The 27,619-nt window shown below is 40.2% G+C and overlaps 2 protein-coding genes across 5 annotated transcripts in view; one reads left to right on the top strand and one right to left on the bottom strand.

The window, feature by feature from the left end:
* LOC133537579 (uncharacterized) overlaps positions 1-19,687 on the bottom strand; it is a 217,715-nt gene extending 198,028 nt beyond the window's left edge. For both annotated transcript variants that reach the window (XM_061878720.1, XM_061878723.1), the window contains exons 1-3: positions 18,191-19,687; positions 10,569-10,744; positions 5,716-5,786 (exon numbers count right to left, since the gene is read on the bottom strand). The gene's annotated coding sequence lies outside the window, so the exon portion shown is untranslated. The remainder of the gene's footprint in view (positions 1-5,715; positions 5,787-10,568; positions 10,745-18,190) is intronic.
* Positions 1,644-27,619, top strand: siae (sialic acid acetylesterase). Of its 3 annotated transcripts, none has more exons than XM_061878718.1 (10): positions 1,644-1,774; positions 5,575-5,733; positions 6,007-6,161; positions 10,375-10,513; positions 10,596-10,764; positions 13,836-13,921; positions 13,996-14,129; positions 18,214-18,368; positions 25,890-26,076; positions 26,182-27,619. In XM_061878718.1, the coding sequence occupies exons 1-10, from the start codon at positions 1,711-1,713 to the stop codon at positions 26,545-26,547; spliced, it is 1,614 nt and encodes a 537-aa protein (XP_061734702.1). In that variant the 5' UTR covers positions 1,644-1,710; the 3' UTR covers positions 26,548-27,619. The 3 variants fall into 3 exon arrangements, with proteins under 3 accessions (XP_061734702.1, XP_061734700.1, XP_061734703.1); XM_061878716.1 differs by having other exon boundaries at positions 1,649-1,774; positions 5,572-5,733; XM_061878719.1 differs by lacking the exon at positions 5,575-5,733 and having other exon boundaries at positions 1,661-1,774.

The following is a 27,619-nucleotide window of genomic DNA, read 5'->3' as shown; positions in this document are numbered from 1 at the left end:
TGAAACTTTCATTTGAAAAAGTCTCTTTTTTAGTAAAGCGTTTAGTTAAGGCACCTTTTAACTATCATTTTTAATCCACTTTGCATCCTTTTTATGATGTTGCCCCTGTTTTTTAAATTGAATTGTTGTTGTTTTACTTTGGTTTTGTACAGCGCTTTGTGATTTAACTGTGAAAAGCGCTTAATAAATAACATTTACTTACTTACTTACTAAAATAAATCCCTGCTGTGACGTTGATTACCATACTAACTAATTAGGTTACCATAGTAACTAATCAGTAGGGCTGCGAATCTTAGGGTATCCCACGATTTGATTCAATATCGATTCTTGGGGTCGCGAATAGATTATAAATCGATTTTTTCGATTCAACGCAATTCTCGATTAAAAAATGATATTTTTCCGATTCAAAACGATTCTGTATTCATTCAATACATAGGATTTCAGCAGGATCTACCCCAGTCTGCTGACATGCAAGCAGAGTAGTAGATTTTTTTAAAAAAGCTTTGATAATTGTAAAGGACTATGTTTTATCAACTGATTGCAATAATGTAAATTTGTTATAACTATTAAACAAACCAAAAATACGACTTATTTTATCTTTGTTAAAACATTGGACACAGTGTGTTGTCAAGCTTATGAGATGCGATGCAAGTGTAAGCCACTGTGACACTATTGTTCTTTTTTTAATTTTTTATAAATGTCTAATGATAATGTCAATGAGGCATTTTTAATCACTGCTATGCTGAAATTATAACTAATATTGATACTGTTGTTGATAATATTAATTTTTCTTTCACTACTTTTGGTTTGTTCTGTATCGTGTTTGTGTCTCCTCTCAGTTGCTCTGTTTATTGCAGTTTTGAGTGTTGCTGGGTCAGGTTTGGTTTTGGGATTGGATTGCATTGTTATGGTATTGCTGGGTATTGTTTTGTTGGATTGATAAAAAAAAATGAGAATCAATTCTGAATCGCACAACGTGAGAATCGCGATTCGTATTCAAATCGATTTTTTCCCACACCCCTAATAATCAGATTCCAACCATTGAAATAATTTGTACACTGTAGTTCCAGACATTAGAAAACATGAGTGCACATCATAACGGCAGCTACACTTTCAATCTTAAGGATCGAAAAAACGATTTGGGAATGTCCGGGGGGCCAGATGGAAAAGCTTAACGGGCTGCATGTGGCCCCCGGGCCTTAATTTGCCGAGCCCTGGTCTACTTTAAAGTTGTTCAAACTTGGATCCACTCCATTTGTATTAAACCCATCCATCCATTGTCTACCGCTTCGTTATTTATTATATCTAGCGTTTGTATTCGCTTTTAAAAAATTATAATAATCTGATATTTGCACAGAAGTGAAACTATTGCATTGTTTACATCCAATCATAGATATTTCCGTAGAGATGGTCACGTGGTTTAAACCCCGCAATAGAACGTTTTGGTGAAAAGTTTTCCCTCATCTTAACCTGGCGGGCATATTTTGTTTCAATCTAACTAATGATAGCATTGCTTTTAGTTCAACTTATTGAACAATTTAGTCTATTCTTTAATTATTTTAATACTACGTCCATGTAGTACTGTAGTTAGGTTTTGGACACGATATAGTTAAATTGGAAGGGACGGGATTAGTTTTGTTCTACTTCCTGTCTATATGAACGCGGCAAACTTCTCCCAACGCCTCCTTAAACATTATTACTTTTGTTGGGATGTTTATTATGCTGTTTTTGTGTCCGTTACTTCTGATTGTTCGGTATTCTTTTCAACAATGTGGTGAGTAGAAACTTGAATAAACTGTGAGATAAAGTTAAATAGTTAAAAAAAAAAAAAAAGGAAAAGGGACCTTTTAGCCTCCCTTGTGTTATTAGGAGCGTATCCATTCTAAAACAGTTCTTCTACTTAAACAAGTTGAAAAACGTATTCGGGTGTTACCATTTAGTGGTCAATTGTACGGAATATGTACTGTACTGTGCAATCTACTAATAAAAGTTTCAATCAAAAGTCGATTACACGTTGTTATTAACCGTAATGTGGCAAACAGGTTGGTGGCAGTACAACTATATAAGTGTTACATCCCAATCAAAATGTAAAGTTAAAGTACCAATGATTGTCACACACACACTAGGTGGGGTGAAATTATTCTCTGCATTTGACCCTAGGACAGGGGTCGGGAACCTTTTTGGCTGAGAGAGCCTAGAAACCAAATATTTTAAAATGTATTTCCGTGAGAGCCATATAATATTTTTTAACACTGAATATGTCAGGCTTGGACTTGGTCTTGGTTTGTTTTCCCGAGGTGCAAAGCGAATGGAGTGGAAACGGCGTGAAGGTATCCATCCATCCATTTTCTACCGCTTATTCCCTTTCGGGGTCGCGGGGGGCGCTGGCGCCTATCTCAGCTACAATCGGGCGGAAGGCGGGGTACACCCTGGACAAGTCGCCACCTCATCGCAGGGCCAACACAGATAGACAGACAACATTCACACTCACATTCACACACTAGGGACCATTTAGTGTTGCCAATCAACCTATCCCCAGGTGCATGTCTTTGGAAGTGGGAGGAAGCCGGAGTAACCGGAGGGAACCCACGCATTCACGGGGAGAACATGCAAACTCCACACAGAAAGATCCCAAGCCTGGATTTGAACCCAGGACTGCAGGAACTTCGTATTGTGAGGCAGACGCACTAACCCCTCTGCCACCGTGAAGCCAAGACATCTTTATTCTAACACTAAAACTAAAAACAGGAACCAACAAAAAGCGCGCACAATGGCGGTACAAAAAAACTGGGCTACGAAACAAGACTAGCACAAAGGCTATAAACTACAAACATGAAACAAAAACACTTGCACAGTGGCATGAATAACAAAAACTTACGTGGACAAAATGGACAGCATTGCGAGGCATGAAGCAGATAAGCGAGGGCGTGAATGAGGTGCAGCAAGGGTAGCGTGTGTGAAGATCCCAGGACGACGACAAGAAAAAGACTGACTGAAATAGCTATGATCATTAGCGAAAACAGGTGTGAGTCTGAGAATAGGGACGTGACAGGTGAAAACTAATGAGTTGGCATGGAAACAAACAAAACCAGGAAGTGCAAAACGTGACTGAATGTCCAAAATCAAAACATAACATGACAAAACAAAACATGATCCACAGGTGTGACAGAATAGAACTAAATGTGTGCATTTTTAAATAATACCAACATTTTTTGAGTATTATAAGTCTCTTATTCTTTTTAATAACAATGTTATTCTGAAGCTAACCAATAATAAATCAAACACTTATTACCTTTAATGCGACTTCTTGAACAGGTGCGGTAGAAAACGGATTTATGGATTAAAATGCATGAGAATGTTTTATATTTTGAAAATTATTTTTAACACTGTGATTACCAGCGGAATTATCCATTACTTATTGTGTTAAGCAATGTCAGCTAAGATTTATCTGAGAGCCAGATGCAGTCATCAAAAGAGCAGCATTTGGCTCTAGAGCCGTAGGTTCCCTACCCCTGCCCTAGGAGGTGAGGGGAGCAGTGAGCAGCAGCGGTGGCCGAGCTAGGGAATCATTTTCGGTGATTTAACACCCAATACTAATAATGGAGCATATGTTGCAATTTGGTTGCAGGAGTGCACTTTAGCACTTCTAAAACTGTAGGCATGTATGTAACTAATAAAACAAAACAAGTATCATCTGATCCAGACATAAATATTAATGGAGAAATAATACAAATTGTCAGCCAATATAGATATCTTGGGTTAATAATACTCACCCCGTTTCCATATGAATTGGGAATTTGTGTTAGATGTAAATATAAACGGAATACAATGATTTGCAAATCCTTTTCAACCCATATTCAATTGAATGCACTTCAAAGACAAGATATTTGATGTTCAAACTCATAAACTTTTTTTTGCAAATAATAATTAACTTACAATTTCATGGCTGCAAAACATGCCAAAGTAGTTGAGAAAGGGCATGTTCACCACTGTGTTACATCACCTTTTTTTTTCAACACTCAATAAATGTTTGGGAACTGAGTAAACTAATTCTTGAAGCTTTGAAAGTGGAATTCTTTCCCATTCTTGTTTTATGTAGAGCTTCAGTTGTTCAACAGTCCGGGGTCTCCGCTGTCGTATTTTATGCTTCATAGTGCGCCACACATTTTTGATGGGAGACAGGTCTGGACTGCAGGCGGGCCAGGAAAGTACCCGCACTGTTTTTTTATGAAGCCACGCTGTCGTAACACGTGCTGAATATGGCTTGGCATTGTCTCGCTGAAATAAGCAGGGGCGTCCGTGAAAAAGACAGCGCTTAGATGGCAGTATATGTTGTTCAAAAACCTGTATGTACCTTTCAGCATTAATGGTGCCTTCACAGATGTGTAAGTTACCCATGCCTTGGGCACTAATGCACCCCCATACCATCACGGATGCTGGCTATTGAACTTTACGTCGATAACAGTCTGGATGGTTCGCTTCCCCTTTGTTCCGGATGACACGATGTCGAATATTTCCAAAATCAATTTGAAATGTGGACTCGTCAGACCACAGAATATTTTTCCACTTTGCATCAGTCCATCTTAGATGATGTCGGGGCAGAGAAGCCGGTGGCATTTCTGGATGTTGTTGATAAATGGCATTCGCTTTGCATAGCAGAGTTTTAACTTGCACTTACAGATGTAGCGACGAACTGTATTTAGTGACAGTGGTTTTCTAAAGTGTTCCTGAGCCCATGTGGTGATATCCTTTAGAGATTAATGTCGGTTTTTGATACAGTGCCATCTGAGGGATCGAAGGTCACGGTCATTCAATGTTAGTTTCCGGCCATGCCGCTTACGTGGAGGGATTTCTCCAGATTCTCTGAACCTTTTGATGATATTATGGACCGTAGATGTTGAAATCCCTAAATTTCTTGCAATTGCACTTTGAGAAACGTTGTTCTTAAACTGTTTGACTATTTGCTCACGCAGTTGTAGACAAAGGGGTGTACCTCGCCCCATCCTTTCCTTGTGAAATACTTTTTGGGAAGCTGTTTTTATACCCAATCATGGCACCCACCTGTTCCCAATTAGCCTGCACACCTGTGGGATGTTCCAAATAAGTGTTTGATGAGCATTCCTCAACTTTATCAGTATTTATTGCCACATTTCCCAACTTCTTTGTCACGTGTTGCTGGCATCAAATTGTAAAGTTAATGATTATTTGCAAAAAAAAAAATTTTTTATCAGTTTGAACATCAAATATGTTGTCTTTGTAGCATATTCAACTGTGTGAAGACTGTCCCAGTTTAAAATACTTAATTCCCGGGATCGGGAATTAAGAGTTGGACAATATCGGATTATCGTATATCGGCAAAAAAGCCATTATCGGAAATCTCTAATAATAGTAGATGACATTTGACACTTTCAAAAATGTAATCCAGAACTCCAAAGGGGTTAATGATAATTTATTTTACGTGTGGCTCTTATACATCACTGGTTTTGTTTTTTGTAATATGCAAGTTGTATACTGTACTGTAAAATATCCTTGTGAATAGAAACACATTTTTCTGTGCGTGTGTGTGTCTAGAAGGGGAGCTCCGCTTTGCCTCCTACTATGGAGACCACATGGTGCTGCAGAAGTCTCCGGAGAGCGCACTTCTGTGGGGTTACGGCCCCGAGGGCGCGCAGGTCACCGTCTACTTGTCAGGACCGATAAAACACGCGAGCTCACCAGTCACTGTGACGAAAGGTAAATGTAGCTCGCTGTTGTCGGGTGGCAAGTATATGCAGACCTCGGCGGGGCTGTGACGGGGACAGAGGAGAGAAAAAAAGAAAAAAAAACAGGTCAAATTGAGTGATCCTGACAGGTACTTGGTGCAAGTGGCTTGGGAATCATGCGAGTTCAAATGCAAGTGTAGCAATCTTTGCTTTCAGCCCAGCCCGAACTATACTATGCTTGAGTGATAAACGTGCCTACATCCAATATTCATAACCACATACTGTCTTCTCATGACACATGCAGGCATATGGCGAGTAATCCTCAACCCCGTTGAGGCTGGCGGCCCCTACAGCGTGACCGCGGCCCTTCAGAACAGCTCGGCCACTCTGACCGATGTGCTGTTCGGGGACGTTTGGCTTTGCGGCGGCCAGAGCAACATGTACTTCAAAACATCACAGGTCAGTGTGCTGCTGTGCAATACCGTGCCTGATGCAGACCCTCCAGGAATTTGCTATCTTGTCATTGTGCCAATTTATGACATTGCAACTTTGTCCAATCCCTGCAACTTGTCCACACATTTTCGCGAGTGAAATTCATCCCTAAGCATTGCTGAAATTTGCACATCAACTGTCTAAAGAAAACTAATGTATTTATTAGGGGTGTGGGAAAAAATCGTTTCGAATGCATTGTGCGATTCAGAATCGATTCTCATTTTTTAAAAATCGATTTTTTTTTTTTTTTAAATCAATCCAACAAACCACTACACAGCAATACCATAACAATGCAATCCAGTCCCAAAACCAAACCTGACCCAGCAACACTCAGAACTGCAATAAACAGAGCAATTGAGAGGAGACACAAACACGACACAGAACAAACCAAAAGTAGTGAAACAAAAATGAATATTATCAACAACAGTATCAATATTAGTTATAATTTCAGCATAGCAGTGATTAAAAATCCCTCATTGACATTATCATTAGACATTTATAAAAATAAAAAATAAGAACAATAGTGTCACAGTGGCTTACACTTGCATCGCATCTCATAAGCTTGACAACACACTGTGTCCAATATTTTCACAAAGATAAAATAAGTCATATTTTTGGTTCGTTTAATAGTTGAAACTAATTTACATTATTGCAATCAGTTGATAAAACATTGTCCTTTACAATTATAAAAGCTTTTTTTTTTTTTTAAATCTACTACTCTGCTAGCATGTCAGCAGACTGGGGTAGATCCTGCTGAAATCCTATGTATTGAATGAATACAGAATCGTTTTGAATCGGAAAAATATCGTTTTTGAATGGAGAATCGAATTGAATCGAAGAAAATCGATATATTATCGAATCGTGACCCCAAGAATCGATATTCAATCGAATCGTGGGACACCCAAAGATTCGCAGCCTTAGTATTTATACATTATATATATAATGCATATATTTCTTGTGTAGACAAAGCATGAACATGGAACAACATCTATCTATACTAATATTGATGGCTTGAATAGCTTAAATCTCATACTCACTCGTTGCACAGACAAAACCCCCTTCTTGTTCCTATTTACAGCGCTAAGCCTTCTGGGCAATACTTACCAACACACCCACGTCCTGACTTTCTTGAACTAAACTTTACAATATATAACCATAAAACACAAATGGAGAATGTCTGCAACTTTTGGACGACAAAGCAGAGAGCGAACAATCAGGTGGTGTTTCTTTTTATAAATGGCTTTAAATGGTTAATGGATTTTATTTGTCAATCAATCAATGTTTGCTTATATAGCCCTAAATCACAAGTGTCTCAAAGGGCTGCACAAGCCACAATGACATCCTCTGCTCAGAGCCCACATAAGGCAAGGAAAAACTTAACCCAATGGGACAATGGGAAACCTTGGAGGCGACCGGTGCAATGGACGTCGAGTGGATCTAGCATAATATTGTGAGATTCCAATCCGTAGTGGATCTAACATAATAGTGAGAGTCCAGTCCAACCGATGCACGGACGAGCGTTCCACCCTGGGTCCCGACTCTGGACAGCCAGCGCTTCATCCGTGGCCACAGAACCTGTGGCCCCCCCTCCACTAAGGAGAGGGGGGAAGACAGAAAAGAAACGGCAGATCAAGTGGTCTAGAAGGGTAGTCCATTTAAAGGCTAGAATATACAAATGAGTTTTAAGATGAAACTGAAATGCTTCTACTGAGGTAGCATCTCGAACTGTTACCGGGAGGGCATTCCAGAGTACTGGAGCCCGAACGGAAAACGCTCTATAGCCCGCAGACTTTTTTTGGGCTTTGGGGATCACTAATAAGCCGGAGTCCTTTGAACGCAGATTTCTTGCCGGGACATATGGTACAATACAATCGGCAAGATAGGATGGAGCTAGACCGTGTAGTATTTTATACGTAAGTAGTCAAACCTTAAAGTCACATCTTAAGTGCACAGGAAGCCAGTGCAGGTGAGCCAGTACAGGCGTAATGTGATCAAACTTTCTTGTTCTTGTCAAAAGTCTAGCAGCCGCATTTTGTACCAACTGTAATCGTTTAATTTGTACATTAATAATACATTACTTCATAAAACTACTGTTTTTGTTTCCGCAACAAACAATATATTTTATCCAAAAAGTTTTTTAAAGACATGTTAGATGTTACAATTGTGCGGTTTTAGGAGAGGCAAGCACGGATTCATATGATATCAATTAATTTTAAAGAGCGTGGCTGATTTGAGATACAAGTGTTTTGAGTTAAGAGCTCAATCATGGAACTAATTGTGGTCGTAAGTTGAAGTACCACTGCATTTTTTTTTTCAAATGCACATATGAAAATAAAGCACATTTTGTTAGATTTGTTGAAATATTGTACTTTTAGGGGTCATAGTTAAAAAAACTACTTAAAACTAACTCATTGTCTTGATCAGCTTAGCCGGAGTACGACCCCGACGCAGCGCACAATATAAATAATCACAAAAAGGAGTGAGTAAAATACAACTAAGGATGCACACTTAAGGTGAAAGAAACATAAAAACACAGAAAGTGTGGAAAGGTAACAGTTAACACTACACCGCAACACTGGGACTGAGCCACAGGGAACAAGAAGTGGGAGTGGAGCCAAAGCAGAAGAGATGTACTCTCACTATTATGTTACATCCAATATGGACTGGACTCTCACTATTATGTTAGATCCACTATGGACTGGACTCTCACACTATTAGCTCGGTTGGTAGAGTGGCCGTGCCAGCAACTTGAGGGTTGCAGGTTCGATTCCCGCTTCCGCCATCCTAGTCACTGCCGTTGTGTCCTTGGGCAAGACACTTTACCCACCTGCTCCCAGTGCCACCCACACTGGTTTAAATGTAACTTAGATATTGGGTTTCACTATGTAAAGCGCTTTGAGTCACTAGAGAAAAGCGCTATATAAATATAATTCACTTAATTCACTATTATGTTACATCCACTATGGACTGGACTCTCACTATTATGTTAGATCCACTATGGACTGGACTCTCACTATTATGTTAGATCCACTATGGACTGGACTCTCACACTATTATGTTACATCCACTATGGACTGGACTCTCACTATTATGTTAGATCCACTATGGACTGGACTCTCACACTATTATGTTACATCCACTATGGACTGGACTCTCACTATTATGTTATATCCAATATGGACTGGACTCTCACTATTATGTTAGATCAGTGGTTCTTAACCTGGGTTCGATCGAACCCTAGGGGTTCGGTGTAGCCTCCGCCCCTGAGGTCAAGACACACCCAACTCATCGTGTAAATAAAAACTTCTCCCTATCGGCGTATTATGGACACCCCCAAACAATTTTCACTCTAATTTTCCATCTGATTTGCAGGTGTGTAATTTGTTGTGAGTTCATGCACTGTTTGTGTTGTTCTTTGATCAAGGTGATGTTCATGCACAGTTCATTTTGTGCACCAGTAAAAAAACACAACTTTGTGTTGAATGAAAAAAAAACTTTTATTTTTTACTAAAGAAGGGTTCGGTGAAGGCGCATATGAAACTAGTGGGGTTCGGTACCTCCAACAAGGTTAAAAACCACTGTGTTAGATCCACTATGGACTGGACTCTCACCATATTATGCTAAATCCACTCGACATTCATTGCACCGGTCGCCCAGTGGGAGGGTCCACACATCTGCGGTCCCCTCCAAGATTTCTCATTGTCCCATTGGGTTGAGTTTTTCCTTGCCCTGATGTAGGATCTGAGCCGAGGATGTCGTTGTGGCTTGTGCAGCCCTTTGAGACACTTGTGATTTAGGGCTATATAAGTAAACATTGATTGATTGATGTACATGACTGGAAGGGTGAATCATCAGGAATCTACTGGCGCCGAGTGAAGGGACTGGAGAGCTTAAGTATTCAGGAGGTATTGAGCATTAAGTGTGCGCACAAGTGACTATGCCCCGTGACCCAGAAACTAGGTACTGCAATAAAAAATAAGATAGAGGATAAGATAGAACATGATACTCATGATTGTGAAAGGATGATGCTTACATTTTTGCCACGACGTTTTGAAAAAGCTGCTGTGATTTTCTTATTTTAAGCACAAAAAAAGCTCACCAAATCCTGGAGGGACTGATGATGTACAGTATGACAATACTCAAGGACCCTTAATGAGCATTATGAATGATGGCCGTGTAGATATTCAATGCATCTGAAGAGCTCGCTCTTGCGGGCAAGTACCCTCACGTGAGGACCTTTATGGCATCCCTGAATATGAGCGACACTGAGCTGACTGATCTGACTGGAGTGGCGCTCCCATGGTCTGTGACCAAAGCCAGTAAGACAATGCTTCGTTCATCCAAAACAGTGTCCATTAGAGGTGATTTACTTACTGATTGGACTGGTGTTCTTGCTTTCAGGTGGCCTGGCCCAGTTCTCTGCAGTGTGTTGGCTCTTTGGTTGTTACATGTATGAGAACTTGAAGTACCCCGTCGGACTGGTAGAGTCCTGCTGGGGTGGCACGCCTGTTGAAGCGTGGTCATCTTTAAGAGCCCTGCAGCAATGTGGACTGGAGCACAACAACCAAAGGCAAGCAGACAAGATTGTTTATTAACAATAAATGTTTTTAATTTATTCTTAGTGATTCATTAAGAATAATTTTGCAGATTATGAGAAAGTGGAAAGGAAAATGTATCTCTTTGGTAATTTACTAGCAACAGAACCAATGTTGTAATAGCTGTAAGCAGCAAACTTCTAGGCCAGCTTTAATACACTTCATCAACAAGATTAAATGAATTCATTATAAATTAAATAAATAATCATACTTTTCAGGCTATAGAGTGCACAGTTGTTTAAGCTGCACCCAACACATTTTAGAAGAAAAACAATATTTTTGCATATGAGCTGAACCGGACTATAAGCTGCGGAGATATACACTAGTACGAAATATTTAGGAAATATGTATATGCTGTAATTTTTTCCAAAGTGTGCCTGTCACAAGACAGTAAAACAACTGATCAAACAAAACATGGACCCACTAGGTGTGGAAGCTAGCTCTCCAATCAACAAAACAGACTCAATAACTCCTCGGTGTCGTTTTGGTGAATTTATGAAACTGAAAAAATACATAAAGAATGCCATTGTAAGTAAATAATACTAACACAGACACCTGTAAACTTGATGGCATATTAGTGAATGTTACCGATGCTAGGTTGATTACATTACGACAGCATGTACAAATATGCATTAAAAAACACTCCTACAGACATCACACACGGTTTAGTAAATATGAATCGTTATAATTATATTGTAAAACTTATAAATATTCCTTGTCGTGATGAAGAATCTTTTCGAGCAGAAACGCTACGTACAAATAGTAGACGAAATGGGACAACCCTGCGGTTCAAGGCACGAAACAGGAATTACATTGCAGCTGCAGTGAGAAAACTCGTCCAAAGGTGGCGCTATATCACAAACAGCACACATTTTCAGAATCCGTCGGTGTTGAAAACTATTTGTTGAATGCTAAACATTAGCAAAGACAGTTGAGTGAATTATCTGCACCGGTTTATAAGCCGCAGTATTCAAAGCGTAGGAAAAAAGTGGTTCATAGTTTATAGTCTGAAAAATATGGTAAATACTATGTTATTATTTAGGTACAAGCATAAGTAAATTAAAGGGAAACTGTACTTTTTGGGGAATTTTACCTATCGTTCACAATCATGAGAGACAAAAAGACAAACTTTTGTTTTATTGTGCATTCTAACATGTAAAAATCGGCTTGTTCTAGGTAGAAAGCTATGCAGCTACTGGGAGCAATCTATTGTACTTCTAAATCACTTTGAAAATGCATCCAAAAAATGTCACCAATACTTCATTTGCGTCCCGTAATCTGTGTAATAACCAAGCTCTAGTGAGATGTTTATTCTAAGAGTGAACACTTTTTCTAGTGTACTAACACATCGCCGCGGTTTGGTATTAGCCGTAAAAGCTAACTACAGCAAAAGATAAGCCCGCTTCTACGACAGCTCGAAACATGTTTGAGTTTGTAATGCACAACACAGTGCGATAAGACACAAACCTGTACTGACTGAAAAACATGAACAATCATATTACAGTATCTGTAAAGTATTAGCCCATATTTCATATTTTGTTGTACACAGCTACCCAGACAGCGTATGTACTGTAGTTGCAATACACGCATGACGTGCTGCGTCTATCATGATCGATATAAAGTGTGACTCACTCGACGGACAGTTGTTTCTTTGATCAAGCTGACCAGGGGAAGTTTTTTCTGGTTTATTTGTGGTAACCACACCATTTATGTCTAAATATCTTGTCTCCAAATTCCATATTTGCAGCTTCGAGTGGCTTTCAACTGACTCCCTCGGCTTCCGTTTGCGCCAACGTTTCACCCTCTTCTTTCTGCTTGTTTCTAGAAGCAGTATTTGTTTGTTTAGTCTTCATTTGAAGGGACAATGCACAGAAACATTAAGCTCAAAGACAGATATCTTCTGTACCAGATTTGAGCTGAATGGCTCATTTCCATCTGCAGTCCCTGGTTACCTCAATTAAAGGGATACAAAAATTATGCAATAAAATGACAATAAAATCATACTATAGCATGTGATCAAATTAAGAGAAGTCATAAAATGCCCTTTCATTGACACATACTTAATATACAATACAACCACACCTCATTTACATCATCTCACGAAGACAATGCATGCTCTTGTTCCCAACTGTCATCATTTGTAAAAACAACCATGATTTTAACAGACACAACTCACATTTTACAACAAAAATGCTTTCATGGATAAATATAATACACATTAAGTTGATGTGTCAAACATAGTGCCCACCTTAATGACCGTGTGAGCAGCTTTGATTGCTCCAAAGCCACTTCTTAACTTCAATTGTGAATGAAGAGTAATCTGTTACACTTTTCAAGTTTGTTGTGAGGTCATTCCATTCCTTTATGGCTTTATATGAAAAGGCTGATTGTGCAAAAGATGTTTTGGCTACACTGCCCCCTGGTGAAGGCTCGTGTGTTTCTAGTTGTCACAGCAGATGTTCATCCTCCGTTCATTGAGGTTCAAAAAGATAAGGTTGTGAATCCTCGTTTGTGCAAAAATAGCCGTCTTTGTTGTTTGTTAACAAGTCTGCCATGATTAGAACACACACGAACGTTTTGCATCCCGAAGTAAAAGACACATTGTTGCCAGAAGTCAGACGTGCGCTGCTATGGAAACAGAAATCTATGCGTTGAAGAAGTTTATTAAATTGATTAAAATGATGAAAATAGGGTAAATATTGAACATATTACAAATCGTCATGAACGTGTCTGTTGCTCTGTTTTATATATATAATATACTTGCATTGTGTTTACAAAACGAAGGGTTTTAAACTTGTTTTAGAGGTCTTTGAAGGCTACAACGGTGTCTCTCATTAGCTGCATCTTTCAAGTGTTTTTTAATCACTTTTAAAATCCTAATTAAAGAAAAAAAAGACGTGTGTTCTTGTTTCTCATGATTGTGAACGATAGGCAAAATTCCCCCCAAAAGTGGTTTCCTTATAAAGCTGCAGGGTGCTAATCACTCATGGTATTTCAAATGGAGCTACTGCCATCTTTTGTAGCGATTGACAAACTTTCCCCTCAGCTCTAAAAATGCAAACTCTGTCCTGTGGAACGCGATGATCCACCCACTGCTCAACATGACACTCAAAGGAGTCATCTGGTACCAAGGTAACAACCATCCATCACACATTCCAATATTAATCAGAGTCTGCGTCGATAAAGACATTCCTCTCGGTGCCCAGGGGAACGAAATGCGGACTACCATCAGGACAAGTACAACTGTTCTTTTCCTGCCATGATTGATGACTGGAGGAAGGCCTTTCACCTGGGCTCAGGTGGGCAGACCGCTGTGGACTTCCCCTTTGGATTTGTCCAGGTATTTATTTTTGTTTAGAATATTTGTTCTATGCATCCCTAAATTTGTTCTATGCATCCCTAAATTTGTCTGCTTTTTTTTTTTGACTTACTTTCTGTGGCTGTAGGAAACCATCTGATGTAGTTTCCAATAACTCCATTTTTTATTTATTTTTCATGATTTCAAAGAGTCACAAGGGGTGTGTCGGAAAAGTTATGGGAAGAAGCAGAATCTTATGGGCCTGACCCATGACTCAGATGACCATTTTCATAAACCATAATTACTTGATTCATACTACAATCACACAATAAATACGATACAAATTAATATATAGTTGTTCTGCGTCACCTTTTTAAATATATACTATACATTATTTGGGCCAAAATTAAGCTTATTCAAGCATAAAATGCCTAAAAGGAACTAAAACGATCAATACTACATTAGTATTGGCCACTAGATGAGACCATTTATTTTATGTGTTGCAGATCGAGCACAGGAAGTGAACAAACAGCAATTGCTATGAAACGAAAAAGGGGTAGGATTCATTGAGCTTTGCTTCTTCCTACTCCTTTTTGCACATGTAGTAATAAGAAACTGGAACTATGTGAGACGTCAAATTGTAACTGTGTGCATGTTTGAAACAAACCAACACCATAACCATATCTCTTAAAGTCAGCACAGTATGGGTCTTATTTTCTATTATCCATCCATCCACTTTCTACCTCATGTCCCTTTTGGGGTTGCGGGGGATGCTGGAGCCTATCTAAACTACAATTGGGCGGAAGGCGGTGTACACCCTGGACAAGTCGCTACCTTATCACAGGGCCAACACAGATAGACAACATTCACACTCACATTCACACACTAGGGCCAATTTTAGTGTTGCCAATCAACCTATCCCCAGGTGCATGTCTTTGGAAGTGGGAGGAAGCCGGAGTACCCGGAGGGAACCCACGTAGTCACGGGGAGAACGTGCAAACTCCACACAGAAATATCCTGAGCCCGGGATTGAACTCAGGACTGCTCAGGACCTTCGTATTGTGAGGGAGACGCACTAACCCCTCTGCCACCATGCTGCCAAATTTCTATTATGTTTATTATATTGGATTAAAGGAGTGTAAAGGTGACTATAGATATTCATGTTTGGAGGATTTAAAGGCCTACTGAAACCCACTACTACCGACCACGCAGTCTGATAGTTTATATATCAATGATGAAATATTAACATTGCAACACATGCCAATACGGCCTTTTTAGTTTACTAAATTGCAATTTTAAATTTCCCGGCGAAGTGTCCTGTTGAAAACGTCGCGTCTCGTTACGTCACGTCTCGGGTTGTAGCGGACATTTTTTTCCAGCCCGATCCAAGCTATAAGTAGTCTGCTCTAATCGCATAATTACACAGTATCCTGGACAGCTGTGTTGCTGAATCTTTTGCAATTTGTTCAATTAATAATGGAGACGTCAAAGAAGAAAGATGTAGGTGGGAAGCGGTGTATTGCAGCTGCCTTTAGCCACACAAACACAGCCGGTGTTTCCTTGTTTACATTCCCGAAGGTGAAGCTTTACTATGGAACAGAGCGGTCAAGCGAACACGGTTCTCTACCACATGTCAACCTTGCAGGTTTCAATGAGAAAATTGTGGTAATGAGTCGGCTCTTACCGTAGACATGAGCGGAGCTCGTGTCGTTCCTCCTGCAGCTGTCAAAGAGGCAGCTGCGACTCTCTTGCCTCCTCTGTGGCTTCCCTCAGAGACACTGGCAGTCATCACACCAGTGGCCACACCCTTCCGACGTTCAGGTATGACTATATAATCTAACTAAAACACTAGTAACACAATAAGCAGATAAGGGGTTTTCCAGAATTATCCTAGTAAATGTGTCTAATAACATCTTAATCACTCCCACTGCCCTCTTTTTTTTTTCTAGTCCTTCACTCTCACTATCCTCATCCACGAATCTTTCATCCTCGCTCAAATTAATGGGGAAATCGTCGCTTTCTCGGTTTGAATCGCTCTCGCTGCTGGTGGCCATGATTGTAAACAATGTGAGGATGTGAGGAGCTCCACAACCCGTGACGTCACGCGCACATCGTCTGCTACTTCCGGTACAGGCAAGGCTTTTTTATTAGCGACCAAAAGTTGCGAACTTTATCGTGGATGTTCTCTACTAAATCCTTTCAGCAAAAATATGGCAATATCACGAAATGATCAAGTATGACACATAGAATGGACCTGCTATCCCCGTTTGAATAAGAAAATCTCATTTCAGTAGGCCTTTAAAACAACGTATTTAGAAGGTTGTAACCAGGTTTTGTATGCTCTATGAAAATATTAAATTCATACATATTTTCTACTTTGCTTAAACTATTTTACCACCAGTAAACAGCGATACTGTTACAACACATGTAGCTACAAAATATTTAACTCCGCCAGATGGCAGTAGCTGCATAATGAGGTGTCACTGCATCCAGCAGCTTTGTCTATCTCAGCATGCGCCTTAAAATGTTGCTTGCACTACTCAGCAGTTTGTGAAACTACTGCGTGTCAATCTTGTCATACTGTTGTTTAGCAGTAGAATTCATGTTGGCTGAGCACTTTGCTCCTTATCGCTATTACAACATTGGTTCTGTTGCTGCTGTGTTGTGCAATATTCTTGTTCATAAATGATCATTTAGAGCAGGGGTCACCAACCTTTTTGAAACCAAGAGCTACTTCTTGGGTACTGATTTATGCGAAGGGCTACCAGTTTGATACACACTTAAATAAATTGCCAGAAATAGCCAATTTGCTCAATTTACCTTTAATTCTATGTTATTATTAATAATTAATGATATGTATCTTTGTGGAAACACTGATCATCTTAATGATTTCTCACAGTAAATATATATAGAAACAGATGAATATTTTTATAAATATATTTCAACTCTTTAAAATTCAATATTCAACCAAAAAAAGAAGATAAAAACTAGCTCATTCGAATCTTTTTGATAAAATTAAAAAAAGAATTTATGGAACATCATTAGTAATTTTTCCTGATTAAGAATAATTTTAGAATTTTGATGACATGTTTTAAATCGGTTAAAATCCAATCTGCACTTTGTTAGAATATATAACAAATTGGACCAAGCTGTATTTCTATCCATCCATCCATCCATCCATCCATCCATTCATCAATCCATTTACTACCGCTTATTCCCTTTGTGGTCGCTGGTGCCTATCTCAGCTACAATCGGGCGGAAGGCGGTGTACACCCTGGACAAGTCGCTACCTCATCGCAGGCTGTATTTCTAACAAAGACATATAATTTTGGGGAATTTTAATCATAAGTTTGAAGAAATATTTCACAAATATCCTTTGTCGAAAAAACAGAAGCTAAAATGAAGAATTAAATTCAAATTGATTTATTATTCTTTACAATATAAAAAAATAATTTACTTGAACATTGATTTAAATTGTCAGGAAAGCAGAGGAAGAAATTTAAAAGGTAAAGAGGTATATGTGTTTAAAAATCCTAAAATCATTTTTAAGGTTGTATTTTTTCTCTAAAATTGTCTTTCTGAAAGTTATAAGAAACAAAGTAAAAAAAACAAATGAATTTATTTAAACAAGTTAAGACCAAGTCTTTAAAATATTTTCTTGGATTTTCAATTCTTATTTGAGTTTTTTCACTCTTAGAATTAAAAATGTCGAGCAAAGCGAGACCGCTTTGCTAGTAAATAAATACAATTTAAAAAAACAGAGGCAGCTCACTGGTAAGTGCTGCTATTTGATCTATTTTTAGAACAGGCCAGCGGGCTACTCATCTGGTCCTTACGGGCGACCTGGTGCCCGCGGGCACTGCGTTGGTGACCCCTGATTTAGAGACAGTCAAAGAGAGCTGTTCTCCATTACACTTTCTCCACTCTAAAACATTATCAGAAGGCCTCATCAAAACAGCCTCTCTCCAATGACCATCTGCTTTCGGATAAAGTCCCGTCCTTTTTGCTGTTGAGGTAGAAGTTAAAAGACAAAAACCCCATTATCAGCACTTCCCGAGGCCTGCTGCTTCTTTGTTTCTTATCGTTTCAAGTGTCTTATGTACCTCTTCCTCTCTCTGTGATGCAGCTGTCCACCAACATAAAAGGCTCCACGGATGACAGCTTTCCAAACATCCGCTGGCACCAGACAGCCGACACGGGCTTTGTGCCTAACCTTCGCCTGCAGAGGACCTTCATGGCTGTGGCTGTAGATTTACCGGATGAGACTTCCCCATACGGCACGTAAGCATACAGCTGCCACGCAGCATACTGTAGGGACAAGCGGTAGAAAATGGATGGATGTTTTGGGGGCTATATTTCCAGAAAGCTAAGGAAGGGCGGACTTTTCCCTTAACTATTAAGTCTTATTTTGGTCTATTTATTTTGTCACAGTTACAGAAGTGCTGTACTGTTCTGGTAGAGTGGAAAATGTATATGCTTATTTGTGTTTCAATGTACCCATTGAATCATATCCAATTGTATTTACAATCCGCAAAGTATGTGAAAATATCACCACAATTTCACAAAATGACAACATCTCTGAATGTCTTCGGTAATTTCCGTAGATGGATGTCACTGGACCATGTTATCAGATCAGTCAGGGTGGAAATATGCAAACATTAGAAAAAGATGCGTTGTCTTATCATTCACAATCCCTATATAAGACAGGAACACATACAGTACAGGCCAAAAGTTTGGACACACCTTCTCCTCATTCAATGCGTTTCCTTCATTTTCATGAGTATTGTAGATCGGTGGTTCTCAACCTTTTTTCCTGTGAACATTTTTTTAATTCAAGTACCCCCTAATGACAGCAAAGCATTTTTGGTTGAAAAAAAAAGACAAAGAAGTAAAATACAGAATATTGTCATCAGTTTCTGATTTATTAAATTGTATAACAGTGCAAAATATTGCTCATTTGTAGTGGTCTTTCTTGAACTATTTGGATAAAAAGATATAAAAATAACAAAAAAGTTGTTGAAAAATAAACAAGTGATTCAATTATAAATAAAGATTTCTACACATAGAAGTAATCATCAACTTAAAGCGCCCTCTTTGGGGATTGTAATGGAGATCCATCTGGATTCATGAACTTAATTCTGAGCATGTCTTCCCAAAAAAAGAAATCTTTAACATCAATATTTATGGAACATGTCCACAAAATAATCTAGCTGTCAACACTGAATCAATCAATCAATCAATGTTTACTTATATAGCCCTAAATCACTAGTGTCTCACAGGGCTGCACAAACCACTACGACATCCTCGGTAGGCCCACATAAGGGCAAGGAAAACTCACGGCATAGCTCGGTTGGTAGAGTGGCTGTGTCGGCAACTTGAGGGTTGCAGGTTCGATTCCCGCTTGTGCCATCCTAGTTACTGCCGTTGTGTCCTTGGGCAAGACACTTTACCCACCTGCTCCCCGTGCCACCCACACTGGTTTAAATGTAACTTAGATATTGGGTGTCACTATGTAAAGCGCTTTGAGTCACTTGAGAAAAGCGCTATATAAATATAATTCACTTCACTTCACACCCAGTGGGACATCGGTGACAATAATGACCCAGTGGGACGTCGGTGACAATGATGACTATGAGAACCTTGGAGAGGAGGAAACCAATGGATGTCGAGCGGGTCTAACATGATACTGTGAAAGTTCAATCCACAATGGATCCAACACAGTCGCACGAGTCCAGTCCAAAGCGGATCCAACACAGCAGCGAGAGTCCCGTTCACAGCGGAGCCAGCAGGAAACCATCCCAAGCGGAGGCGGATCAGCAGCGCAGAGATGTCCCCAGCCGATACACAGGCGAGCAGTACATGGCCACCGGATCGGACCGGACCCCCTCCACAAGGGAGAGTGGGACATAGACGAAAAAGAAAAGAAACGGCAGATCAACTGGTCTAAAAAGGGAGTCTATTTAAAGGCTAGAGTATACAAATGAGTTTTAAGGTGAGACTTAAATGCTTCTACTGAGGTGGCATCTCGAACTTCTACCGGGAGGGCATTCCAGAGTACTGGAGCCCGAACGGAAAACTCTCTATAGCCCGCAGACTTTTTTTGGGCTTTGGGAATCACTAATAAGCCGGAGTCCTTTGAACGCAGATTTCTTGCCGGGACATATGGTACAATACAATCGGCAAGATAGGATGGAGCTAGACCGTGTAGTATTTTATACGTAAGTAGTAAAACCTTAAAGTCACATCTTAAGTGCACAGGAAGCCAGTGCAGGTGCATTGTTGCATTTCTTTTCACAGTTTATGATCTTACATTCGTATTTTGTTGAAGTATTATTCAATGAATATATATTATAAAGGATTTTTGAATTATTGCTATTTTTAGAATATTTAAAAAAAATCTCATGTACCCCTTGGCATACCTTCAAGTACCCCCAGGGGTACGCGTACCCCCATTTGAGAACCACTGTTGTAGATTGTCACTGAAGGCATCAAAACTGTGAATGAACACATGTGGAGTTATGTACTTAACAGAAAAAAGGTGAAATAACTGAAAACATGTTTCATATTCTAGTTTCTTCAAAACAGCCCCCCTTTTTTGTTCCAATTACTGTTTTGCACACTCTTGGCATTCTCTCGTTAGCTTCAAGAGGTAGTCACTTCACTTCACAGGTGTCATAGTTTTGATGCCTTTAGTGACAATCTACAAGGTAAATAGTCGTGAAAATAAAGAAAACACATTGAAATGAGGTGTATCCAGTACTGTATGTTCTTTTTTTTGGAAGCATTTTAAGTTGCAAATTAATAAATTACAAAACAAGTCCGCAAACAATGGATGCTCTCTATTTCACCAACAAAACCCTCTAAATAACCATCCAAAACCCGCCAAAAATACTCTATTTACATATTGTGACCTGAATATTAACCAACATTTCTGCAATGTTATTACATGCCCAAACAATAAAAAATTTTTAGCAACGCATTGATAACCGAGCTCCCTCTGCTACTTTTACTGTGAACTGGCCGTGATGTCCCGCTGCTCCCGCATCATCGCGTCTCGGCTCATCAAAGTTGTTATAGATTATAAATCATGCTTCATATCTGGATATTAGGAGGATTTAGCCATAAAATCTGGAAGTTGTTCGACTGTGACATTCAATTTATACCCGGAAATGGAGAAAACACACAACAGGAGACAGTGTCTGCAGGTATCAACGTTTTTTAACTCTTTGTCTGGATTAAAATTAAATCTTCATCTGAACGGGAACATATGAACATCCTATCAGTCGTCATCGCAATGAGAGCAGAAATTGTACAGTAAGTGATTGTTTTATTATGTTTGTAGTTTGTATTTCTTGTTTAGCACCAATCAATACTGCTCAATGATGCATAGTGTTTTACTAAAGCTGGATCTGTTTACATGTGCTTTGTGGACTTGGAAAAGGCATTCTACCGTGTCCCTTGGGAAGTCCTGTGGGGAGTGCTCAGAGAGTATGGGGTACCGGACTGTCTTATTGTGGCAGTCCGCTCCCTGTAGGATCAGTGTCAGAGCTTGGTCCGCATTGCTGGCAGTAAGTCGGACACATTTCCAGTGAGGGTTGGACTCCGCCAAGGCTGTCCTTTGTCACCGATTCTGTTCATAACTTTTATGGACAGAATTTCTAGGCGCAGTCAAGGCATTGAGGGGTTCCGGTTTGGTGGCCACGGGATTAGGTCTCTGCTTTTTGCAGACGATGTGGTCCTGTTGGCTTCATCTGGCCGGGATCTTCAGCTCTCACTGGATCGGTTCGCAGCCGAGTGTGAAGCGGCCGGAATGAGAATCAGCACCTCCAAATCCGAGTCCATGGTTCTCTCCCGGAAAAGGGTGGAGTGCCATCTCCGGGTTGGGTAGGACACCCTGCCCCAAGTGGAGGAGGTCAAGTACCTAGGAGTCTTGTTCACGAGTGAGGGAAGAGTGGATCGTGAGATCGACAGGCGGATCGGTGCAGCGTCTTCAGTAATGCGGACGTTGTACCGATCCGTTGTGGTGAAGAAGGAGCTGAGCCGGAAGGCAAAGCTCTCAATTTACCGGTCGATCTACGTTCCCATCCTCACCTATGGTCATGAGCTTTGGGTCATGACCGAAAGGATAAGATCACGGGTACAAGCGGCCGAAATGAGTTTCCTCCGCCGTGTGGCGGGGCTCTCCCTTAGAGATAGGGTGAGAAGCTCTGCCATCCGGGAGGAACTCAAAGTAAAGCCGCTGCTCCTCCACATCGAGAGGAGCCAGATGAGGTGGTTCAGGCATCTGGTCAGGATGCCACCCGAACGCCTCCCGAGGGAGGTGTTTAGGGCACGTCCAACCGGTAGGAGGCCACGGGGAAGACTATGTCTCCCGGCTGGCCTGGGAACGCCTTGGGATCACCCGGGAAGAGCTAGACGAAGTGGCTGGGGAGAGGGAAGTCTGGGCTTCCCTGCTTAGGCTGCTGCCCCCGCGACCCGACCTCGGATAAGCGGAAGAAGATGGATGGATGGATGGATGGATGGATCTGTTTAACAGAGCTTCTAAAACTTGTGGCTCACCCTCTTTATGTTTAGAATGACAAATTAAGGCTTTGGATCATAATTTGTCCCAAAGTAATCATTGATGCCCATCACAAACTCTGCATGATTAGCATTGTTGTTGATGGTAAAAGGACCTGAGGTTCCTACCTCTACGTCACGGACCACGTGGCTGGCTAGCTCATTATCTCTCAAAATGGCTCGGAAATTTCTGTTAGATTTATACTTTTTTGATCAAATATATTTACTTGCACACTTTGGAAGTCTTTTGGTGTCTTGAATCAGATATATATGATAATAGCTTCAATTTGGAGACAACTTGTTTTTCTCTTCTACTGGTGCTTTAAGGATATTCTGCAAAAAAGTTAACCAAAGAGCATCTTTATGACAGAACCCTAGTGTTTTTAAGAATCTGCTGCAAATGTTTTTTGAACTGAGCTCGGGGGCCAACAGTTGGATATCCCAATTTATGAAAAAGAGATGGAGCCTTTAGGAGCACCGCTAGTTATAACAAGTTGAAAAAAATTGACTGACTGAATCTGAAGTAAACAAGCTACAGCAACATCTTAGTGACATAAATCAAATTATAAAAAAAATGTGTAACTGCCAAAAAGAAGACTTAAAGGAGTGCTTTTAGGAACGCCTTAGTTATGTAAATCACAAGTTCGTTTGCTGGCAAGGTTAAAATGTCAATTCGAGGATCTGCCGATGTGTTTATAGTGGTCTAGTTCCTCTACACCAGTGTTTTACAACCTTTTTTAAGGCAAGGCACATTTTAGTCATAAAAAAAATCCAGAGGCCCACCACCACCAGTGTTAATAAGCAAGGCTATCTACGTTGTTGCTATCCTTCTTTGTGTGGACAGTTTTTATTGTCGCGTCACGTACGGATGTACTTTGTGGACGCCGTATGTTTTTGCTGTCGTCCAGCATCTGTCTCTGTTTACTTTGTAGCCAGTTCAGTTTGACTTTCATTTTGCGTAGCCTTTTCCTTTCGTTCAGTTTGGGTTTAAGCATTACATACCTTTTTTACCTGCACACTGCCTCCCGCTGCGGTCTGCATATTGGGAATGATTGCTTTATTGAGACTTTTATTAGTAGATTGCACAGTACAGTACATATTATGTACGATTGACCACTAAATGGTAACACGTGATTAAGTTTTTCAATTTGTTAAGTCGGGGTCCACGTTCACAACAAACCATCCTTGTCTCACCTGACACATTCTGACTTTTACAAAGTAATGCTGCCACCTCCTGACATGGAGTATTACGTGGTGACCCAGCCGAGCTTTACACGGCACAGACACTAAGCAACGGCAAATTATTGGCAGATTATAATTATAGATTTGCAAAAAATATTTTCGGCATAAATTAGGTGAAGTTGCATAATTTCCCACGGCACACTAGTGTGCCACAGCACAGTGGTCGAAAAACACTGCTCTACACAAATGGAACTCATACAATAACAAGATCTGATAGTTCAGTTACAGCTCATGTTATTTTATTTTGTGTTATGTGTGTTTTATGTTGCACGATTGCGCGAAGTAAAATTTTTAGTTTGTGAACCCGTTCTCAAACAATGGTAATAAAACTCTTGATTCTGAACTCGACTGTTTTAGACGTTTGCTGCAAAAATGTTTAGTCCCCCTTGTGAATAGCCCAGCTGTATGTTTATAGCAACAGTGTTCAAAAAATGCTATCAGCCCTGGTCATTGTTAAGAACATAAATTAGGAGAGAGTACACTAATTGACTTTTACTCTACACGGAAACCTATAGTGTTGTTTGGTTTAGATAGCTTAGCATAACCTCAAGATAAGCAGTGCCCTTGGCAGAGGACATTTATGTTTTGCATAACAAGGCTAAACACAAATGTCCACTGCATAGGACTCTGATTTTCAGAAGGCAATATTGGTCTATGTTGGATTGGTCTTAGGATCTTTAATGTACAAATGTATCAAACTTCTGGTGGAAAAGGGGATTTTGTGCCTCTTGCATTATTTCATTGTTCTTAAAGCGGCCCTTAAAGGCCTACTGAAATTAGATTTTCTTATTCAAACGGGGATAGCCGGTCCATTATATGTGTCATACTTGATCATTTTGCGATATTGCCATATTTTTGCTGAGAGGATTTAGTAGAGAACATCCACGATAAAGTTTGTTACTTTTTGTCACTACTAAAAAAGCCTTGCCTTTACCGGAAGTAGCAGACGATGTGCGCGTGATGTCAGTGGTTGTAGGGCTCCTCACATCCTCACATTGTTTACAATCATAGCCACCATCAGCTAGAGCGATTCGGACCGAGAAAGCGACAATTTCCCCATTAATTTGAGCGAGGATGAAAGATTTGTGAATGAGGATAGTGAGAGTGAAGGACTAAAGAGAAAATAAATAAATAAATAAATAAAAGGCGAGGACAATGGGAGCGATTCAGGTGTTATTAGACACATTTACTAGGATACTTCTGGAAAATCCTTTATCTGCTTATTGTGTTACTAGTGTTTTAGTGAGATTATATGGTACCTAAAAGTCGGAGGGGAATGGCCACGGGTTTGGTGACCGCCAGTGTCTCCGGTGGGAGGAGGTAATAGTCTGCAGCTGCTGCAGGAGGACGCAAGCTCCGCTCATAACTACGGTAAGAGCCGACTTATTACCACAATTTTCTCACCGAAACCTGCCGGGTGACATGTCGTCGGGAACCATGTTCGCTTGACCGCTCTGTTCCATAGTAAAGCTTCACCTTCGGGAATTTTACAAAAGGAAACACCGGCTGGGTTTGTGTGGCTAAAGGCAGCCGCAATACACCGCTTCCCACCTCCATCTTTCTACTTTGACGTCTCCATTATTAATTGAACAAATTGCAAAAGATTCAGCAACACAGAAGTCCAGAATACTGTGTAATTAAGCGATTAAAGCAGACTACTTATAGCTTGGATCGGGCTGGAAAAAAATGTCCGCTACAACCTGAGACGTCAAACGCACGCGTCATCATACTGCGACGTTTTTAACAGGACACTTTGCGGGAAATTTAAAATTGCAATTTAGTAAACTAAAAAGGCCGTAGTGGCCTGTGTTGCAATGTTAATATTTCATCATTGATATATAAACTATCAGACTGCGTGGTCGGTAATAGTGGGTTTCAGTAGGCCTTTAATGAAAAGAAAATGTAGACACGCCCTGGTTTATAATGTGTGTTGATAACATTTGATTGACGTGACATGAAATGCTTTCACCTTTTTTTATGCCAACCAACTCCACCATGCAGCATCCACCCCCGTGACAAACAGGATGTAGCTTACCGGCTGACACTGGGAGCGATGGCGGTGGCCTACAATGACAAGGACGTGGTCTTCCTTGGACCTTTCCCCAGACAAATCCTGTCCACTCGGAATCGTCTCATCGTCACGTACGACCAAGCAGTCTCTGTCAAGCTGTCTGAAGATATCTTTGAGGTAATCAGCGGCATCACAGAGAGGTTTATCCTCCCTAATGCTTCAAAAAGACGTTATAAATAACCAACGTGCAGTAGAATGTATCATCGTTATTTTTGTGTCAAGCTCTGCTGCTCACAGTCACGCGCTCCCTGCGGGCCTCAGTCTCACTGGATTCCAGCTCCAATCAGGCATTGGGTTCCGACCACCGTCCTGATATTCGCCAATGTCTGCCCACCCTCTACTGCAGTAGCAGCTCTTCGCTACGCATGGAAAGACTGGCCCTGTGACTTTAAAGCTTGTCCAGTCTACAGCGCAAAATCTGGGTTACCTGCGCCGCCTTTCATCATCAATCGCTATCGGGCTAAAAGAAGCTTCGCAACAGGTCACAACTGTGTTAAAGCTCGTTTAGGAAAAAAAACAGTACACAAAATAGTGTGTAACTTTAGGGTGTGGAGCCAAAAAAACACTCATTTTGGTGCATGTGTGTAAAACCTAAACAAGATTATTAACCGGGCAATGAATGTATTACTTTTGTGATATATTTGTTCGGTTTGAAAGTTAGCAGTCTGATGTCACCAAGTTGTTGTTTTTTTTTTTTATAAAATTGCATTTTGTTTTAATGACGTTTTTAGAATAGCAGCATATGAACCAAGTATACACACATTTTCCTGACAACTCCTTTGGCCCCATTTACTCCCATTATAGCTGCTATTTTTACCAGACTTTAATCCTGGTATATTACTATGCTTTTTCCACGAAAACTAAATGACTAATCCCCCCGCCCCCTCTCAAAATAAATATATAATGTTTGGTTGTAATTGCACTCTTTAACCACAGAGTAGAGCCAGAAAACCATGTTCATAATTCTCAGTTTTGTGAAGCGTACATGAGTTTAACTGCCAATAAACTTCTGCATCCATCCAGCCATTTTTTACCGCTTGTTCCGTTCGGGGTCGCGGGGGCTGCTGGAGCCGGAAGGCGGGGTACACAAAAATGATCAGGGGCAATACTCAATAAACTCAACAAAGTCCTGCCTGTTTTTTCTCTCATTCCAGCTCAGTAGGCACTGCAAAAATGTTTTTTGTCTAATTGTCTCCTCTATAAAAAAAATGTCATAAATTATTTACCAATTAAAGGCTTCAATTACCCGACCTCAAATATTCTACATTGCAACTTATTTATAGAAATATTGAAGTTTTCGTTTTTCCATGATGAAAACCCTTAAACTGCACAAAAAAATAATACAAACTTTATATCTACAGATAGATCTGACGCTGTCAAAAGATTGAAATATTTGGAAAGTTTGAAAAAATAATTTATTGCCCGCTTAAAGACACTTTAATGAGCAGGTGGTCCTTTTTGGATTCTAAGAGTGAGTGTGTAGTCAATTTTATGATTTTCAAGACATGGCATCAAGCAAAACATCTATGCAGGGCCACATGTGGGACATATCATCCAAGTGACAATTTATCGGACGATGATAAAACTTTCGGGATATTTGTATTACTTGCAAAGCATTTTAAGCAAAACCCGGGGAAATCACAAATGCTACAGCCATTAA

The sequence above is a fragment of the Nerophis ophidion genome, linkage group LG18 (genome assembly GCF_033978795.1).
Source record: "Nerophis ophidion isolate RoL-2023_Sa linkage group LG18, RoL_Noph_v1.0, whole genome shotgun sequence".
Classification (NCBI taxonomy): domain Eukaryota; kingdom Metazoa; phylum Chordata; class Actinopteri; order Syngnathiformes; family Syngnathidae; genus Nerophis; species Nerophis ophidion.
The sequence above is the reverse complement of the archived record's forward strand: the minus strand, read 5'-3'. Positions and strand labels throughout refer to the sequence as shown.

Coding starts and splice junctions, on each gene's coding strand:
- siae (XM_061878716.1), top strand. CDS start 1,711: ATGTTTATTATGCTGTTTTTGTGTCCGTTACTTCTGATTGTTCGGTAT. Junction 10,514..10,595: donor ATGGTCTGTGACCAAAGCCA/GTAAGACAATGC, acceptor TCTTGCTTTCAG/GTGGCCTGGCCCAGTTCTCT. Junction 13,922..13,995: donor AGGAGTCATCTGGTACCAAG/GTAACAACCATC, acceptor CTCGGTGCCCAG/GGGAACGAAATGCGGACTAC.